A 20,132-nucleotide genomic window follows, 5' to 3' on the forward strand; every position below is an offset into this window, starting at 1 on the left:
TGTTATACTGAATTACTGATTGTAAATATACAGAAGTAGCATACAATAACCACTTACATTAACGCTGCGTCATTGCAACCATGTTGTTCTGTTCGGGTCTATTTGAACTAAAACGTATTTTACTATTTCTTTTTAATCGTAAGTAAAAGTATTAACAATAAGTAAAAAATAAATAAATAAATAAATTTTTACAGACAAGAGATCTACATATAAAAAAAGTAAATGTCAGATAAAAAATTTTTAAATAAAATATGAGAAAATAATAATAAATATTGCTCGTATTAGTGGTAAAATAAGCGGGCCAAAATTAACAAATCTCTCGTATAAGATGTAGATTTAATAATAATTTATTTCACTTAACAAAATTTGAGACAAAATTCAAATTTTGTTAAGTGAAACAAATTATTATAAAATCTACATCTTATGTGTATGTGAAGCTCATAGTGTATGTGAAGCTTAAGTTTGGGTCTGTTTGTTTTATTACTTTGGAAATTGTAAATATATTAGCGATATTTTTTTATTTATATTTTATTAAAAAATTTTTTCTCTGGTATTTATAATAATTTCGTCTTTATATGTATTGAGATCTCTTTTCATTAAAATTTTTTTTTTATTTTTTAGAGAATTTTGATCAAATTAACTCCTCCAAACGATAGTATGAATATAGTATAAAAAAATCGAATATAACAGCAGAGTTAATATCGCTTACATAAGATATGTCATAAAAATGTAATGTGTTACAAGCCAATCTATTTCCCATTAAAATTAAATGTATATTGCGACTTAAGCTTGCACAACTGCAATTGTTAGAACAAGAGTACAATTTGGAGAAAGGAATGTTAGAGTGGAGGTATTGCTCAGTCTCGATCTTAGAACAGAGAAAAATTAGTTGAGATAATTGTTGAAATTTTGTAAAATAATATTAAAGTGCATAAACAAGTATATACATATATTTCTCTTTTTCGTACATGCACACAAAGAATTTTTTTTTCTCTCTTACTCTTTCTCACTTTGTTCTATTTTATTTAAAAATTTATTATTTGTTGCTTAGTTTCTGTATCGTAGTGATACAGAAACTGACTAGAAAGAAAAGATATTGAAATATCATTCCAATATCTTTTCTTTCTTTTGCTTGAAATAATCTTGTCTAAGATTCTCGTTCATAATTTGTCCTATTTTTGTTCTTATCCATACAGGTGGCATTAGAGTGATGAACTTTTGAATACTGTGAGCCCAGTAGCCAGTACTGCAGTCCATTTTACCCAGAGTGACAATGGCGTTTTTCGCATAAGTTGTGGCATCAGGTACAAATAGACTTGAAACCTGCGGTTTTTTCGATAAAACATATACGTATTAAAATTTTCCATTAATCGCAAACGCAAGAATTGGAATAATAAACGCAATTAGAAATGCAAGTTAAAATATAAAAAATTAATTGATAGCAAATTGACAAAAAATAAGTTTTAAGAGCGCGAAAATTCAGTTTTAATAATTTAATGGAGAACATTATTTAAAGTAATATTATTTTAATAATGAAGTTTCAATACCTGAAGTCTAGAACTAAACGCGTTCATTTTGGTATTGACAAAAAATGGCGACAAGTGTTGTACGGTTACGCCGAATCTGGAGTATTCTTCTCTAAGACCGTCGGAAAAACTCTTCACGTATGCCTTCGTAGCGGCATACACCGTCATCAATGGCAATGGTTGGAACTCAGACCCGGAGGAGATGTTGACAATCGCACCTTGTTTGCGCTTTTGCATCTGCCCGATAACCAATCGCGTCATTAATGTTGTGGCGGCCACATTTATGTTGATAATGTCCCACAGTTCCTTCTCGGGTATTTCTCCAACGTACATCGGATACTCGTACATCTTACCTACGTTGTTCACTTAAAAACCAAAAATTGCGTTCTTTGATTTATGGTATCCACAGAAGCATTATTTACTGACTTTTATGTGTGATGTAAATTTGTGTTTTAATTTATGTACCCTTGTGCATTATCGTGTTATGTGTTATTTGTTTATTCTTTGTGCCATGAGAGAATGACCTCTGTCCATCGGACATAAAGTGGAGGAAACATTAAAATGTCGTATGAATTAATACATAGCATTTTTTTAAACTTACATTAGTAAACCCGTTTATAATAGCGTGTTGCGTTATTTATTTAAAAAAAAAAAAAAAAAAAAATGCACGATGAGAGAATCGAGATATTTTTTACTGATTTCGTTTATTTTTATTCATTTTATTCATTTTTATTTATTTTTGAATTGAAGATTGTTTTTTTATGATATAAAGCATTCATGTTTAGAAATAACACAGAGAGTGTATTGACTTTCGTAGATTTATCTATCATTTATGGAGATAAATTGAGATAGCAATTAGATAATTATTTTTTTAATCTTTGATTTTCCTCATTTCTTAAGTAATGATTATGATATAATACGTAAGCTGTAACGTTTTTTTAAAATATAAACTCACTTTTTCTTGTTTCGATACATTTAATATTTTACATCTTACTTTTTATTTAAAAATAGAATTACATGCTAATAAGTTTATATGCTTTAGAAATTTTAACAATAATTATGTAACTATTTTTATAAACATTGCAGTGATGCTCAATCTTTTTTAAATTGAGGGTTATTTTTAGAAATAGACAAAATCTCACGACCATCTAATGTTTATTTCTGTTATATATATATATATATATATATATATATATATATATATATATATGTATAAGCATGTACATAATGTGCTTTTATACGATTCTATATTTTTAGTTACAAGCCAATAAACTATAAAAAATTTACAAGCTGAACCGCAGATTGAATATCGTTGCTAAATAAAGCAATGTTTTTGTTAACCGTAAGTGGATTTATATTATTATTAAAAAATAATGCATTTTGTCTAAAGTAAACTTATTGATTTATACTAAATTTATTAATTTAAATTTTAATTGAAATAAATTTTTTATTCTAAAATATAATTTTTGTATGTAAACATAACAATAATAATAACAATAAAAATATGTTATTGAATTCCCAAATTATATTTATTTGATGTAAATATTTAAAGTTAATAGTGAATAACTTTTTAGAAGAATAAAAGTATTATTATTACTGCACGGTTATCAATGAAATCTTAATTCAGTTGAATAATGTTAATTCAATTGAATAATGAATAATATAACGTAACAAGGTTAGATGATTCAATTGAATAATTTTAATTCAATTGAATAATGTAACCTAAAGCTATGTACATACATACTTGAGCATTTTTCCTTGTGCAAATAATTTTGCTTGAACTTTGCTAAAGATCGCATGGGTTAATAGTAAATTAAAAATAAACTTATAACACTAAAAAGAAATATAATTTATATAATTTTATTTAAATATAATTTTATTTAAGAAGTAAAGAATGCTAGCAGTTTACGGTCAAAATTTGCTTGTGAGGAGATTGATTGAAATCGATTTATCTTTATGTTATTAGGTCTGTTAAACTCGAATATAAAGCTTAAAATTGTCCAAAATTCGGGGAACTTAATGAAAATGCAATTTTTTTACTCAAAAATCTTATTTTGTAGTTAAATATTTTTTGATGCTCAAAGTATCTTTGAACAAAAAAACTTCTTTTTTGTGAAAAAGTACTGTTTAAATAACGAGGCTTTTCTACAAAAATATTCAAATTATAATGCTCAAAATTCATGATACCATCGGCATTAGCATTATCCATATCATTAAGTATACTGTATGAAAGTTACCCAATTGGATTTATGTCGTTTTTGTATGCGTGTATTTATATAACGCGGAAAATGCTAATGCCGGACGAAACTTCCAAGCTTCATAATACATTTGAAAAAAAAGTTCTTTGTTCAAGGTTACTACTTGATCATCAGAAAATATTTAATTACAGATAAGATTTTTTTAAATAAAAAATTGTGTTTTTTCAAAGTTTTTTCAAATTTTGGATAATTTTAAGCTTTATATTCGAGTTCAGCAGACCTAATAACATAAAGATAGTTTGATTTCAACCGTTCTCCTCACTGACAAATTTTGATCCTAAATTGCTATATTTAGTTCCTTCTATATCTTGAGTAAGTCACAAGAATATTGTAATAAATTGAAAAAAATTTTATTTTTAAGTAAATACATATTATTTTAATATGATTTCCTTGATTAAAAAAAACCATGAGTTTAAAAATAAATTATTATTTTATACTAGCTAATATTTATTTAAATCAAGAAAATGATTTGCACATAGGAAACTTTTATTTAGTATAAATTAATATCTAATCTTAAAAATAAAAGAAAAATAAAAATTTATAGAACTTCAGTAATTTATTCTGTTTAATGTTTTGTTGATCACGCAAGATTTATATAATACAACCATTAAATTTATTACAATCAAAATTATAAAATCAATTTACTTACCTAATATGCCGACGGACACGTCTTGTAAACAAGAATGAATTTTGGAAAAAGCATTTTGTCCTTCGGCAAAATCCGCCGCAATAATCTTCACCTCGATTTTTGGATTTATTAATAGCATCTCAGATTTTGTGCGTTCAAGCTTCTCTAAGTTTCTGCTAATTAATATGAGATTCATGTTTCTTGCTGCTAATTCTTTAGCATAAGCTTTACCGATACCGTCAGTCGAGCCGGTGACAACTAAAAACATGGTCACTTTTTACTTATTTTTATAAATTTGTTTAAATTGAGGAAAACAGTTAACCGGTCAAAATGGATTTTAATGCTCACTAATAATTTTGTAGGTGAATTTATATATACATTTGCAAGTTCCTGTGCATTATTTGCCGGACTTTAAAATGCAGCTATTAAATGAAACTAGAATTATAATATCACAAATTAAAACACGATATAAATTTGTCTAGAAAATTATTTTTGAGCATTAGGTTCGCTTTCGATCGGTTAACCGATTTCTCATTCTAAATGTCTTGATGCACTTTTCGGTCATAAAAGGTTGTTATGTAATATTGTTTATTTTTATAATATTATTAATAACATGTCAATCTATAGTTAATTTTTTGCGAAGCTGTTTTGCCTTTTTGTTCAAGAAATATTTATATATCCAAAATGGTAAGATAAGATATTACAGTTGAAGTCTAAAGATTGTCAATAATTTAAATAACATTTATAAATTAAATACTAATTATTTATAAAAAAAATTAACCAAAGTTTAAGAGACTTTATTCTTACTCGCCCATTCGCCGAACTTTGTTTGCAGATCAACCGTCTTCTTGTTATATAATTGCATAATAATCTCCCATAGAATACGTAGAAGGCCCATAACGGGACCAAGTAGAATCCAAAATCCAATAAAAATGACTAACAGCCAAAATGCTACTGTTAATAGCATTTTCTGTCGTTATTTTGTGCTCTGTCGTAATTACCTACAAATTAGAAAAAACATTACAGCTAAAAGTCACTGAAAGCAGTTTTCTTACCTTTTTTTATTATAAAGATTGATGTATTTTTGTTAGGCACAAGATATTTGTTTATAGTTATTTACAATAACTACTGAATTATTTCTGTGATAAAAGAATGTATTCGATTAAAGTTTTTCTTATATTAATTAATATATAAGAGAACTTCAAAGTTGATTTTTTTTATAAATTTGTTCTCAAATTGTGACATCAAATTTACGAAAACTTCAAAGTTTTCATAAATTTGATGTCACAATTTGAGAAAACATTTGCGAGAATCTCAAAGTTCTAACGCGTGAAAGTGCATTAGCTAAGCGCGCACCAGATATTTCGGCAATACAACAAAACCGATCGTTTCTTTTAGCGGCACATCTTACCCAACACTATGTTTCCTTTCTTATTTCGTATCCACCCTTACTTATATTTGGGCGCGTTTTCGGTGCTGGCGCGGTAAGAGATGTGCAAAGAACGAAGGCCGAAGCAAGACTAAACTCGCTCGTCATCTCGCTCGAGTGATTGTACTGAAGGCCAAGTCGAGAAGTCGTGGCACTTTCTCCTTTTGCTGAAATTCTTATGACCCCATACACATTTTTTTAAAATGTTTTTAGGTCAAACATAAGATTTCAACTTTTGTTGTATATGCATCGTGTGTCGGGACTAGTTTTGTCGAGTTAAAAGCTGCAATTAATAGTATTTACCGTGCTCGACGTCTGCGTTAGCGAAAGTTGCTTCATCATCAATGAGATGTGAAAAATCATGAAGAATACGTCATTTTAGAAAATATTAGCATATACCTATCCTCAATAAGAGAGTTACGAGATTACAACGACAAAAACATAGATACGTTTGTAATTTTGACATGAAATCTAGAGATCGGTTTCTTCAATTAATTAATTTTGATTTTTAATCTATAATTTTTTATTTGAAACGATTAAATTATTTTTTAAAAATATATGTCATGATGTCCTGACGTTTTAACTTATTCTTTCGTCAAACTGTTTCTTCCGGAATCCTTTTTTTTGTATTACATTGCTATATAGACTAATTTTATGACTAATTTCACTCAAATTGAAGTTAAAAGACTTTTATAGATACAACACGGATTGTTATAATAGAAGCAATTTTGCTAACGATCCGACATTTATCCGTGATTGAGATTGCATGTGAACAAGTTGCTAGTCCATGATAAACTCGTGACCCTGATTGCCAGTCGGTATAATCCTTTAAAGAGGCCACTTTTACAAGCATAGCTGACCGAATTTCTTGATCTACAACTCAGCCAACGGGAACAAACAAACAACTAATGCATTTTATAATTAATATATAGCTGCAAAATTTTAGTCAATTTGAAAATAAAATATAAAAGTATGCCAAATTTAAAAATTAAAAAATTAATTCTTTTAAATAAAAATTTTTAAAAATTTTTATAAATATTTATTTTGTATACTGGAAAAAAATATAAAACTATATTTATAAAATTTTTTAAAACTTCTTAGATTAGTAAGTCCTAAATTATTTTATACTAAATAAAACGTAAATCATATACACAGATTTTAATATTCCAAAATGAGGAATTATTTTAATAATGAATTTTTTTATTAATTTAGATTTGATTCTTTTTTTAGAAAAAATATCAAAGAAACAATTTATTATTATCTCATACACTATACAATATTAGTAAGATATATTTACAAAATATTTATAATTATTTGAAAGAATATTTTATAAATATTTACCTAAATATTTCACAAATATTTTTGTGATTTTAGATTAAATATAAAGATTTATAAAGATTTATCATATATATCGTACAAAATAATTATATATAAATTATGTATAAGATATCACTATAAATATTTAATTCTTTCACAATTCAAAAATTAGAAAATGTATTTGACAACTAGCATTAAAATTTCGGTATGACTTAATACTGGTAGTTTTTCTTATTTAAATTTAGTTTTTACTTATATTTTAATAATATGTTAAATAAAGTTTATAAGTATTTTAATAACATATTAGATAAAAATTTGAAGACTTTTTCTTTTATGTGTATAAAATATATATCACACAGATAATGGCGTAATATTCTAAAAAATAAATTCTAATAAATATTTATGAATATCACATGCTGTCTAAGGTTCAAGTAAATAATTAAATTTTACGTAACAATTTTAGTAAAAAATTAACTTAAAAACTGTAATTTATTCTTTTCAACTGTAATTTACAAAAAGTTTAGTTTATTTTTTAAATTACTTATAATAAGAACTTATAAAACTTATGCTTTTGTGTTATCTAAAAAAGAAGATAATTTCAAATTTAAAAAAAAAATTTAAAAATATATTTAAAAGACATTGTCTACTAATTGAAAAGTGGATTATTCGTTATATTATTTGAATTATAATATTTAATAAACATGTTCAATAAAAAATTTATATCTTACATTATAGATTATCCTTAATAGATTTCTTTAACGTTATTCATGATTTCTTCATCCTTCTACATGTAAAGAAGTAATATAATATTAGCAAAATACTTCCTTCATTTAATTTAGAACAGTGTCAAAGATATGTTTGCTGCATAAATGTAATTTAAAATTATTTTTATATTTTTACAATTTTTTTGAAGAAAATTTTAATTTGTTTTTAGGAGAGCTCGTTCACAATTTTTGAACACTATATATAATAGTTTTCGATATCTTTATCATAGATAAAATAGATAAATCAGCGTTATTATTGCAACACTGAAGGAAAAAGGATTTATGGCACAGAGGCTTTCGTATAAGTTACGTAACGAAAATTGCGTCATAGTGCATGTGGTCATTTCGTACAGAAGAAAACCTTTTAAGAAAGTCTCGTATGTGACATAAAAGTGAAAGTAAGATATGTAAACTATGCAATGAGATGGAGCTGTCGGTTACAATCAAGAAATTCGAGTGAAGAGGCAAGACAAACGCGAAAAAATTCAATTCGATTACGCAAACTTGTTGAAACGAAAGATCAAAGAGAAAAGAAAGGCCCAACCTTGTCTCGTTTCACTTGAATAAATTTTGAAGGCGCTAAATTCCATGGATCACTGAGATCGAAACTGGTTATCGACAATGGTCCTTCTGTGGTTCGCCACGAGAGCAAACGATCTGCCTCAGACGTAAGCACATCAATTATGCATTGTGCGATTCGACTTTACATCACGTGGTCTTTCGGTTTCTACGAATATACGCACACGAACGGGCTAAGCCGTTAAAGTGGGGAAGGCCCATGGATATGAATCCGGGTCGGAGGAGGATGGACCGATCCGGGGATACTGAAAAGGGAACGAGAGAACGAAAGAGTAGAGGCGCGCGCAGCGTCTCTTTCACTTTACACTACACACCGTCGTCACCGACACATCATCGTTACGTTCCTGAGAACCTTCCAGGCGACCTAACGCGATCACCGGCTGCTACGTCGATCGACGGCCGCTTGACCACTCGTGTTCTCCTTACGCGGTGCGCCGATGAGTTTCGCGTTGTTCAGCGCGCAGTCAGCAAGTTCGTCGTACTTCCCGCACAGGGAAAAGTGACACGCGGAAGTGCTCTTTGTGAACTCCGAAGGGACTTTGCTCGGGATCGGGTGGAGCAATCGATCGATCGATCGGCGCGCCGATAACTCGCCCTTGAAAGGCCAAGGTCTTCATGAAGCTCTGGAGAACGTCGGTGCGCTTGACCGCGCGCTCCGAAGGATTTGCGGAATTGCGGGACACATTGCTCCGATATTGAACACGCCTCTACCTGTTTATTCGGATCACGAGGTAATAAGTGAGATCGAAGTAAGTCGCGAATGTTGCAGGGCTGCCAAATCTTTCATGTTCAAATCTGCTGCAACACACGTTTTATTATTTGAACGATAAAAGAATTATGATATAAGTACTTAATTGCGAAAGAGCGACCGCGAATCGATCGATCGATCGATCGGCGAAGATGGGCAAAGTCCGACAGCGAATCAATCGCATGCTCGAGGAGATCGCGTGTCGTCGCAAATCGCTGACAATGAGTGATAATAAACTTGCGAAACACGTCACTGTCGCTGCGGCGATTCGAACGTTTATTAGCGACCGCAAATCTAATAAGACTATGCGTATGATTGATCCGGGTTAAACATGTAATTAATGTGTGGAGGCACGACGCTCAGCGTGATTTTAATTAAAATTCTTGCCATTACAACGCGATATAACGCGATTTCTAGGCGACGCGCCTAGAATTTTGGAGCAGCTTTTCCTTGGAGTACTTTTGAATCAGGACAATCCGCGGTGGATACCAAGGCTTTCACCGTCATAATTTATTAACTCGTTTCGCTGATTATTCTACATTCCCTAGTTCAATTCCGGAATGTCTGTGTGCATGGTACGTGACGTTATATGCGGCTTTCAGCACGTGCTCGACACACGTTTCGGAGATACTTATCAAACATCACGATTTCGTTCCGATTTCTTCAGAATATATTTAATTATGCTTGTCATGCACGACGTTCGACATAATACAATATATTATAATATTACTTTGCGATATTTGTGTATTTTATTTTCTTATTATACATATGAATAACGTCTATGTAATTCTTATCTCCGTAGTTTTTTTTATAAATTTCTTTAATTCTTCACAAAAGTGTTATTAATACATTTCGTTATCGTATCGCCTTATTGTAGGTCAAAGTTTTTTCTCGATATTATAATATCTCACACTAGAAAAAGCCGTCAGCAAAAACTGTTTAGTCGAGGCATTTTTAATGGCGATCAAATATTTTATTTTATGTAACGACAAATTAAATTGTTTCTGCAAAATTCATGCAAATAAAAAAAAAATTTTTACATTAACTAAATAGTTTTGTTCGTAAATTTTAATCAAATTATTTGTTGTCGTATAACAAAAGATTTTTTCTACACGACTGTATAATTTTCAAAAAATGTAAAGACTTTCAAAAAATAAAAATACTTACTTGACAATATTTAAAATTACGCCCGTGCTTCTGAAAGTTGTAAAAAATTCTACTGCACAAAGTAATAATAATACACCGTGCAAATGTGCGGCTTCAATGCGGCTGCATTTTTATATGCGAACTTATATTGAAAGAAGGGGCAAATTTTATCTTTCTGTTTTTGTTCGATACTTTATTCAAGATATCATTAATAAACATCGTGTTTGATTGTTAGATAATAATAATCTGGTGCGGGATAATAAGAGCTCTGCAAACTGCATACACAACAGCTCAAGCGACAAAACGTCGTATAATACAACGTTACATAAACGAATGATTTTGATTAGCAGGAGATAACTTTCAAGCATCACATGTCTTATTTTTGTTTGCAATTGATATTAGGAGTACAAATTGAAAACCGCCGTTTTTTGTCAAAATTTGAGGATTGATTGTTGAAAAATGGTTACATACTTATTCTTGAAAGTATTGTCCATCGCTGGCCACTATTTTCTCCCACCTTTCGGGCAGCATACGAATCCCGCGTTGAAAAAACTGCTCGTCTTTTGCGGCGATCCACGAATCGACCCAGTTTTTGGCCTCTTCGTAATAATGGAAGTGCTGCTCAGGCCATGCGCCATTGATCGAAACAAGTGGTAATCCGAAGGGGCGATGTCAGGAGAATACGGCGGATGAGGTAAGACGTCCCATTTCAATGTTTCCAGATAGGTTTTAACGACCTGAGCAACATGTGGCCGAGCGTTGTCGTGCAGCAACATCACTTTTTCGTGTCTTTGCTCGTATTGTGGCCGTTTTTCCTGCAATGCTCGGCTCAAACGCATTAGTTGTGTTCGGTAGCGAGCTCCTGTAATGGTTTCACCCGGTTGCAACAGCTCATAATAAATCACGCCGAGCTGGTTCCACCAAATACACAGCATGAGCTTCGAGCCATGGATGTTTGGCTTGGCCGTCGATGTTGATGCATTGCCGCGGTAGCCCCACGATTTTTTTCGCTTTGGATTATCATAATGGATCCACTTTTCATCGCCGGTTACAATACGATGCAGAAAACTCTTCCGTTTTTGCCGTTGGAGCAGCTGTTCGCACGCGAAAAAACGCCGTTCGACGTCTCTCGGCTTTAATTCGTATGGCACCCAGTGTCCATGCTTTTGGATCATTCCCATGGTTTTCAAACGATGTGAAATAGCTTGTTGAATCACGCCCAATGAATCTGCAAGCTCCTGTTGCGTTTGAGATGAATCTTCATTCAGTAATGTTTCCAATTGTGCGTCTTCAAACTTTTTCACCTGTCCGGGACGCTCCTTGTCTTCTACGCCAAAATCACCACTTTTGAAGCGTTGGAACCATTCTCGACACGTTCTTTCACTAATGGAAGCCTCACCATAAGTTTTTACAATCATTCGACGCGCCTCAGCCGCAGATTTTTTCGAATTGAAGGCAAAAAGCAAAACTTCCCGCAAATGACGCTTATTGGGCACAAATTTCGACATTTTCGATCACAAAAAATATATAACGCCGATAAAAATTCACAACTGCAATGATAAGGAATTGTTGCCAGATGCCCAACCTTACATTTAAAATTTTTGATCTAACGTTTGGCGCCAGCATTTACCGCTTATTGCATAAAGCGCGATTAAACTAATTGAGTAATTAAATGAATCGTTAACGGTATTTCATGTGCGATTGATTAATCAACGATATTATTGTTTTACGTGGCGCCACATAACACTCCACATTATAGTACTTTACAGTTAGCGACTTTATTCTTGGAAGAAAAATTTTGATAGAAGTTAATAATTTTCGTTAAAAAGTTTATTTATTCTTGTGTGCTGGAAAAATTCTAGAAAAGCTACAGATTTGTATGTATATCTAAAAAAGTAAAAATGATTAATAGTTATTTTGAAAAGAAGGACAATGTTGCATTTTTGTAAAATAACTTTTATAAATTCAAGCATGCATATCAAGGGGAAGACATTGTCTGCATTGTGGTATGATTGCACGTGTGCTTCGACCGTAACATTGGCCTAGAAAGTTACATTGCGGTCCATTCTTCCATTGTCTGTCAAAGAAAAGAGAGTAGTAAATAATAAATAGGGACACAAAAGAGAATGAACGAAAGTTGAAAAAGGAGAAAAATTGATATTTTGTATGCAACGCTTTGATTGTACAAATAATAGCTTAAAAACGGAAAGAACTTGCTCGATTTCGTACTTACGCTACTTCGTAACCATAAGTCGTGTCAAGCGTATAAAAACTGGCTGTGAAATCAGGTTGAAAAGACTGTGATTAAGAAGAAACGACACCTGTCTCTAATAATTTTTTGATCGCTTATTCTAAAAGTTATGTACATGTATAACCAAATATTATATGATGTTCTTATGCATTGAAATTGCAATCTTTATTTTTATGCATTTGTTCTTTTTATATGCAATTTTATAAGGTTGGCATTGAGACTTTTTCCGATTGAATTTTTCTTCATTTTATTAAATATAACTTTTATTCTTTATTTTGTAACGAACGATAATAAATAATTCACTGATTTTTATTATAAATATATAAACATCTACAGTGAGTGTAAAAAGTATTTGTACAACACTTTTTAAAACCTTATTTTTAGGAAGTAAATATTGATTAGCAATTAATCAACAATGAGTACACATATGCATATATACCATTTATTACGTACGTTATTAATAAATTGCTAATTAATGTTTACTTTCTGAAAGTAATTTAAAACAAATTCCCTGTACGAATACTTTTTACATCTATTGTATGTAATTTGTCCGTAACTTTTCTATTAATTTTTAAAATTTTAATGTTGTCAATACATCATGAATTAATGTATCTGTCGCAATTACACTGCAAATAACGTAAAATTCTTAGTGTATTTTAAAATAAACATAAATAATTGACTTTCTTATTATACATATGTATGAATAACATCTATGTAATTTTCATCTCCGTAATTTTCTATAAATTTCTTTAATTCTTTACAAGAGTTATTAATACATTTCGTTATCGCCTTATTGTAGGTCGAAGTTCTTTCTCGATATTATTTCACACGTCCGTCATAATTTATTATCTAATCGTAAATAGCACTTCCTCTTATTTCTAAGCATAACTGGTTTACAGTCGCATGTCTGTCTAATTGAAAGTAGCACAAGAGAATATAACATTTAATTCAGATTATTACGGTTTCATAATAGCATTCCATTGGAGAAGTTTGTAAAGTGGGCCGTTCTTTTTTTTTTGCAGATTCAGAGTTTTGCGGATTGCACGATATTCTGCAAGAGAGTCCAATGCTCGCGGTGGTTAAAGAAAAACGATGACAGAATGTCGAGTGTGGAGGATAATTTTACTCGTTGTTATATGGAAAACGACCGCAAACGCAAACATGAACGTCGCGCAAATCTATTCACATGACGAAAACAGGAAACCGTTCGAGCCGAACAAATACATTTATTCCTGGACAGGGCCAAACGCGTTGGCCAGGTCGGCCTTGGTCGAGAGACAGGAAAGGCTGCAATATAATTGCGAGTTTGAAAGTAGCGAGGTCGATATCGCCGCGTTAAATCCAGAATCATTCAAGAATATTCTTGTGGATGATTTGCATGAATTGCTGTATTGCTATGTACCAAAGGTATTAAAATTCATCGGGTTTTTTTTCTTGTAATGATTACTAAAATCGCGAAGCATTACGCGTTTTAAGACAATTTTATTTTTTAGGTGGCGTGCACAAATTGGAAACGCGTACTGATGATCGCGACCGGAAAATGGACCGGTAACGATCCTTTAGAAATACCGGCCGATCAAGCTCATTCCCCCGGTACTTTTCAACGATTGAGCAATTACACTCTGCCGGAGATAGAGAAGAAATTAGCGACGTACGACAAGCTAATTGTCGTGCGACATCCTCTGGAAAGGCTTTTATCAGCCTATCGAAATAAATTAGAAACCAAACATGAGAAAAGTGCTAGATACTTCCAGAGCCGCTTCGGCAAAAAAATCGTCAAGGTAAAGAAATAAATCTTTTTAAATATAGTACAATTTCTGTATCGTTTTTGTTTGTAGTTCTTTAATCTTGATTTGTATATTATTCATCACACGATGTATTTACGGATCTAGCTCTCTAATCTCATTTTGGATATATTTGAGTATATTTAGGTCACTAAAACTAGTTTTAGATCACTTACTTTCGTTTCTATATCTATTTTTAGAAATAATTTTTTTAAAAACAATATAAGCTTGAAACTTAAAGACATTTATTCTTTGATATTTGAATTTTAGTTTAATACTGAATTTGAGTTTTTTACAAATTTTTTCAAAACATTAAAAAAGATATTTTTGACATTAAATTCGCAATCTGTACAGGTGTATAAAAAATTTTAATAATGCTACGATTGAAATGCAACAATTATCAGAAACAAAAAATAAAAGAAAATTTTAATTTATAAACAAAGTTTTTGTACGAACTACAGGTTAAAAAATTGATTTTCGCAAAAACAACAAAATTTTGAAAAAGATTCGATTTTTTGCTTTCCTTTTGAGACATTTACTGAAAAAATTAAAAAATTACAATTTTTATTTAATTGCAGAACGAAAGAAAAAAAAATACTATAAATATATCCTCAAAAATTTTGAACTAATCAAATTAAATTAAATGATTAACGTGGCAATAATTTTGAACAATGTTATTTTGAGAAAAATGTATTTAAATATTATAAACTGTTATACACATTGTATTTGTTGTTTAGATTAATAACAACTTTTGCAAATCTCTTTAATTTGCTCTCTTTCTTTCTCTCGAGATTAAAACTGTTAAAAAATACTTGAAAATAAATCGATTTTTTGAAACTTAACAGAAATAAAGAATCAATAAACAATTGTTTAAATGAAATTTCTTCTTCTGTTTATCGAATTATTTTAGTTCTATCGTTGAGTCATGCGCCTACGTATAAAAAGAAGATATTTGTTTGCTTAGATAACGTTAGATCAAAATTCTTATTTCTTCGGTGATTGGATGAAATTTAGAAGTACCGTATAATTGCGCACTTCTCTGAATATGATTATGATTAATTCTACGTGTTGTTCCACTTTTATCGTATTAACCGTTAATGGCAAGTTCCGTATGAAACGAATAGCCAAACATCGAAAACATCACATCACAAATAGAGGATTTAACTGCGCAACATTTTTATAGAAATACAGGCAAAACGCGACCGAGGAGTCTTTAAGAAATGGCGATGACGTGACGTTTCGCGAGTTCGTCGACTTTGTCACCGACGACACCGAGAATGGAACTCGGAACGAACATTGGAGACCAATATACGATTTATGCCAACCGTGCATAGTTAACTACAATCTCATAAGCAAGTACGAGAGCTTGGTCGAGGATGCCACGGAAGTTCTCGAACGGATAGGCGTCACATCTGTGAAGTAAGCGCACAAATTTATTAAATTAATAATTTTAATAGACATCTTGATATATTTGTAAAATATTTAATTATATTTAATTACACAGTTTTCCAGCCAGACCAGCAAGTAGCGAGCCGACATCGAGAAAACTGGATAGATACTATTCCACCCTGAGTTACAAACAGCTTCGTAAGCTGGTAGATCTGTACAAATTAGATTTAAGGCTGTTCGACTATTCGTTGGAAGATGTGCTGGGATTTTCCTTGGCATAAGGCGCTCATTAATATTAAGAAGCAGATTTACGTGTTATGACTAAACTGTCATATCACTCAAGTCTATGTAATATGACCTTGTGTATTAGGACAAATTATTGCATTTTGTAAATGCAATAATGTAAATGTTTTAAAATCCCAGAGTCGAACGGCAGACTTCTTTGTTGGACATTATATTTTGTATAGACACAGCCTCGTACTACCTCGTGTTACGCACACAACTGTCTTCTCAAATTAATGATATATCATTAAAACTTACGTAAAAAAAATTATATGGCATATTCTCAGCTTTGACATTTTAAAATGTGTTTTTTATTATGTCAAAGCACTCTAGTGTTATCAATATGAATGAAAAATCAAAACTAATATATATAATAAGATACATATAAAGTTGTGTTAAATATAAATTTAATATGCATATAAAGTATGTTATTAAAATATAAATCGTTTTATAAAATGTGGAATAAGAATCTTGAATTTTTCATTTTTTTATTTCTTTTAAGTATAAAAAGTTACATTATATGAAATTACTTAAAATTATTGCTATTTATATTCAATTAAAATGCTTCATTTATCGTAATACTTTTCGATCGAAATATATTCGTTCACACGCTTATTCGCAGATATATATCTCGAAACTATTTATTTTTGAAGTTATGGCGTTTTAAATGTATCTTTCAACAATAAAATATGAAATGCTTGCTCTTGTATAATCTGTGTTCGCTCCTGTTACATATTAACGTAGACGTACAAGACACGCCGCGTTTCCTTCTCATCGCATCTCCCTAACATAGTTGGCAAACGTAATTTAAAACAAACAACGCGGAATTGTCTGTTGATCTATAAAAGTCTCTGCCACCAAAATGTTGATTAATAGATTCTAGACTCAAAGTTATTGTTTTTTAACGGGGAGAAACTTAATCTCCTCACTACAGTTTCGTTTAGTTTAGTTTAGAACGCTTCTTTAATTAAAATAAAAAATTTCTAACACATCTTTACAATGTTTCAAAAACGTTTCTGGAATATCAAAATATGCACTTTCAAAATCTTATAAAAATATTAGAATACGGAAATTTTTAAAAATTTATAGTATTATATTAAAAAGTTACTGACAATTTTATAAAAAAATTGCAAATTGTAATACTCTAAATATAATTAAAAATATTATTTTTGAAGTATTTTAAATCCAAAATAAATTAAAGTATATTTAACTTTAAAATATATTTTAAATTTAAAATATTTCCGATATATTATTTACATAGTATTAATTATATTGATAGAATTACGAACGCTATATTTCAGAACGTTTTCAATAATTTTTTGAAGTTACTTTGAATTTAAAATACTTACTTTACAATATTCAAAATTGCGCCCGTGCTTCTAAAAGTTGTGGACACTGCACACCCGCGATAACACACCGTGCAAACGTGCGGCTACGTTGTTTGCGCATTTTTTATATGCAAGTTTAAATTGAATGAAGGGGTAAAATTTATCTTTCTGTTCTCGTTTACTTTATTCATACATCTTTTATCAGAAGATTACCTCTTATGTAACTATTAATAAACATCTTGTCGGTTAGACAATAATAATCTGGTGCGCGATAATAAGAGCTGTGAAAACTGCATACACAGCCCAAGCAAAATTATTTTTGATCATCTTGCATAACAAGTCAATAAATCAGTGACACCGTTTTATCAATTTATTCCTATAAATGTGTACACTGAATCACAGGTATGTACACAATTATGTGAATGACATACATGTAATGACAAATGAAAGGAACATATTAAGAATTAAATAGAGTAACATCTCATTAATTGCAAATATTTCTACTTTAGATTTATATTTTTAACATCTTTTCTTCTTATAAATTTTTATCTTAAGGTACAGGAGGAAAAAGAAGAGGACGGAAACGGGGACAAGGACGAGAAGATATTTTATAATTAGATTTAAGTCTTTTTGTTTTATTTATTTTTGTTTTTCAATTAATTAACTCCATAATATAGTATAAATTAAAAACTAAAATAAAATTTTGTGTTAAAAAGTGTTTTCACACGTGTGTCTTGATATATACATATAAATTTGTTTTTTTTTATTTTCATAATAATTATCTATTACTAATACAAAGATATATCCATGTAAACATTTATAATTTGTGGTAATCAAAATAATAACATTATGTCCAAACAAATTTTAACTGTATAAATTTTAAATATATAAAAAGTTTTTTTTTTTTAATTTCTAATTGATCTGATCAATACAATTTTTGATTGCAAAAGATAACATTGTATTAGATAATGTTATTGTTGATGCGCAGAATAACAAGATATTTAAATATAAATTCTACTACTGCACTATAAATACATGTTGAATAAGATTTAGAAAATTCTAAATTTCTTGTAAGTAGAAAAAGATAAAACAGAGAAGAAATTATAAGAATAGTAATATATTCTCATACTGTCAGAAACACATTTCTGTTAGAAAAAAATCTGATAAATTTTCAATCAGAGTTGTTCAGCTAGTCAATAAGTAGCTTTCATTAATTTGATAATGATTATTTTGAATGCAATAATTTAAATTTGATTAACATAGTAAACACTGCAACTATCTTTATCATCATCTCTCAATTTATATTAGTAAAATCAACAAGTACATAAATAGTCTTTTAATAATACTAAGTATATTATAGTATTATACTGTGTTATCTGCTGATTAAAACTAATATAATTATCTATTCTTATTTATTTATAAAAACACAATTCTTGGATTAATTATCAGTTGATAACTGACGAGAGAGATTCGGTCTTGATTTTATTTTAAATTTCTCATAATACAATCTTACTGCTTTTTCAAGTTGTAAAGATAAAGAATTTAATTTTTGTCCGTAAATATTTCTTGCAATCGTTTTCTTTTTTTTAAAAAAAGAAGCTATTTTAGCTTTGTAGATAGTCAATTCCGTTTAAAATCTGGATGATTTATCATAAAGTAAGCTCTTCAAGTTCTTTCAGCAATTCATTTTCCTTTTTAATCTTGTCTAATTAATTGATTTCTAACTATTTTTCTGATTTCAACTGCTCTTTCAATTTAGAAATTTGATCTAATTTCTGTGACACAAATCAAAATTATTAATGTAAATGTAATAATAATGTGAAAAATAGAAAAAAGAAACATCACTATTTAGATGCTATACTTTCGCTTGTTTCTTTCTTTATTTTCTTATTTTTTTCAAGATCATCAGTTAATTTTATTTTGGTGCTTGTTGCTATATTTGTAACATGTTCAGTGACAGTAGGATTGTTAGACTCCAGTTCTTTTTTAGCTTTCTTTGCTTTCCGATTTTTCTTCATTTTCAATGCAGCTTTGAATGAATGGTTCAGAGATTTACTGAGTTACTGAGATCTGATAATCTCACGTGCTTGGAACTCGCTGACTCGCGTAAAAGAGGATCGGTCTGCGACTTTCATAAAAAAAATTTTTCTACATAGGCGCGAGTCGCGACCGCGCCTCTAGATAGCGGTGCCGCGTGCCAAGAATTTAAGGATAGTTCAAATAAAAGAACTCATTTTTGCCTGTGCTAAGAAAGAATCAATGTCAACTTCTTACAAGTCGGGTTTCGTAAAAGTCATACAAAATGTAAGCCGCTTTTATATCGGTACGGAATTTACAGAACGAAAATTATATTAGAACAATTTCTATTTATATGCGCATCTTGTGTACCGTGTCGTGAGTTAATCCGTAATAAAAGTTTCACTTTCCTATTTTCGTAATCGTGTCATACCGTGTTTAAAGTTATTGCTTTGAACGCAGCCATATTTGCATGCCTATGTAGATGTTATGTGCAAGGATGTCTTTATTGCATATCATAAAAAGGAATCCATAAAGATCAGAAACTATGTGTAGTTACCAATCAATGAATTATTCTCTATAGATAAATTTGTACATACACGGCATTGCAAACAACATGCGAACATTATGTATATTATGTATCCAATAATAAAACTGTAATTAAATGTTTCATGATTAATAAATATT

The 20,132-nt window shown here is 30.1% G+C and overlaps 2 protein-coding genes across 4 annotated transcripts; one reads left to right on the forward strand and one right to left on the reverse strand.

Annotated features, from left to right (window-relative positions):
* Positions 1–932: 932 nt before the first annotated feature.
* Positions 933–8,605, reverse strand: LOC105196624 (inactive hydroxysteroid dehydrogenase-like protein 1). Of its 2 annotated transcripts, XM_039452520.1 has the most exons (6): positions 8,467–8,605; positions 5,824–6,016; positions 5,220–5,413; positions 4,434–4,670; positions 1,548–1,891; positions 933–1,323 (listed from the first exon to the last, which is right to left on the reverse strand). In XM_039452520.1, the coding sequence occupies exons 3-6, from the start codon at positions 5,377–5,379 to the stop codon at positions 1,105–1,107; spliced, it is 960 nt and encodes a 319-aa protein (XP_039308454.1). In that variant the 5' UTR covers positions 5,380–5,413; positions 5,824–6,016; positions 8,467–8,605; the 3' UTR covers positions 933–1,104. The 2 variants fall into 2 exon arrangements, with proteins under 2 accessions (XP_039308454.1, XP_039308455.1); XM_039452521.1 differs by lacking the exon at positions 5,824–6,016 and having other exon boundaries at positions 8,467–8,599.
* Positions 1,197–16,813, forward strand: LOC105199868 (carbohydrate sulfotransferase 11). 2 transcript variants are annotated; one of them, XM_039452519.1, is made up of 5 exons: positions 1,197–1,304; positions 13,669–14,053; positions 14,140–14,427; positions 15,614–15,849; positions 15,935–16,813. In XM_039452519.1, the coding sequence occupies exons 2-5, from the start codon at positions 13,739–13,741 to the stop codon at positions 16,098–16,100; spliced, it is 1,005 nt and encodes a 334-aa protein (XP_039308453.1). In that variant the 5' UTR covers positions 1,197–1,304; positions 13,669–13,738; the 3' UTR covers positions 16,101–16,813. The 2 variants fall into 2 exon arrangements, with proteins under 2 accessions (XP_039308453.1, XP_039308452.1); XM_039452518.1 differs by lacking the exon at positions 1,197–1,304 and adding an exon at positions 8,820–9,232.
* Positions 16,814–20,132: the final 3,319 nt, after the last annotated feature.

The sequence above is a fragment of the Solenopsis invicta genome, chromosome 8, assembly GCF_016802725.1.
Source record: "Solenopsis invicta isolate M01_SB chromosome 8, UNIL_Sinv_3.0, whole genome shotgun sequence".
In the NCBI taxonomy this organism is placed as follows: Eukaryota; Metazoa; Arthropoda; class Insecta; order Hymenoptera; family Formicidae; genus Solenopsis; species Solenopsis invicta.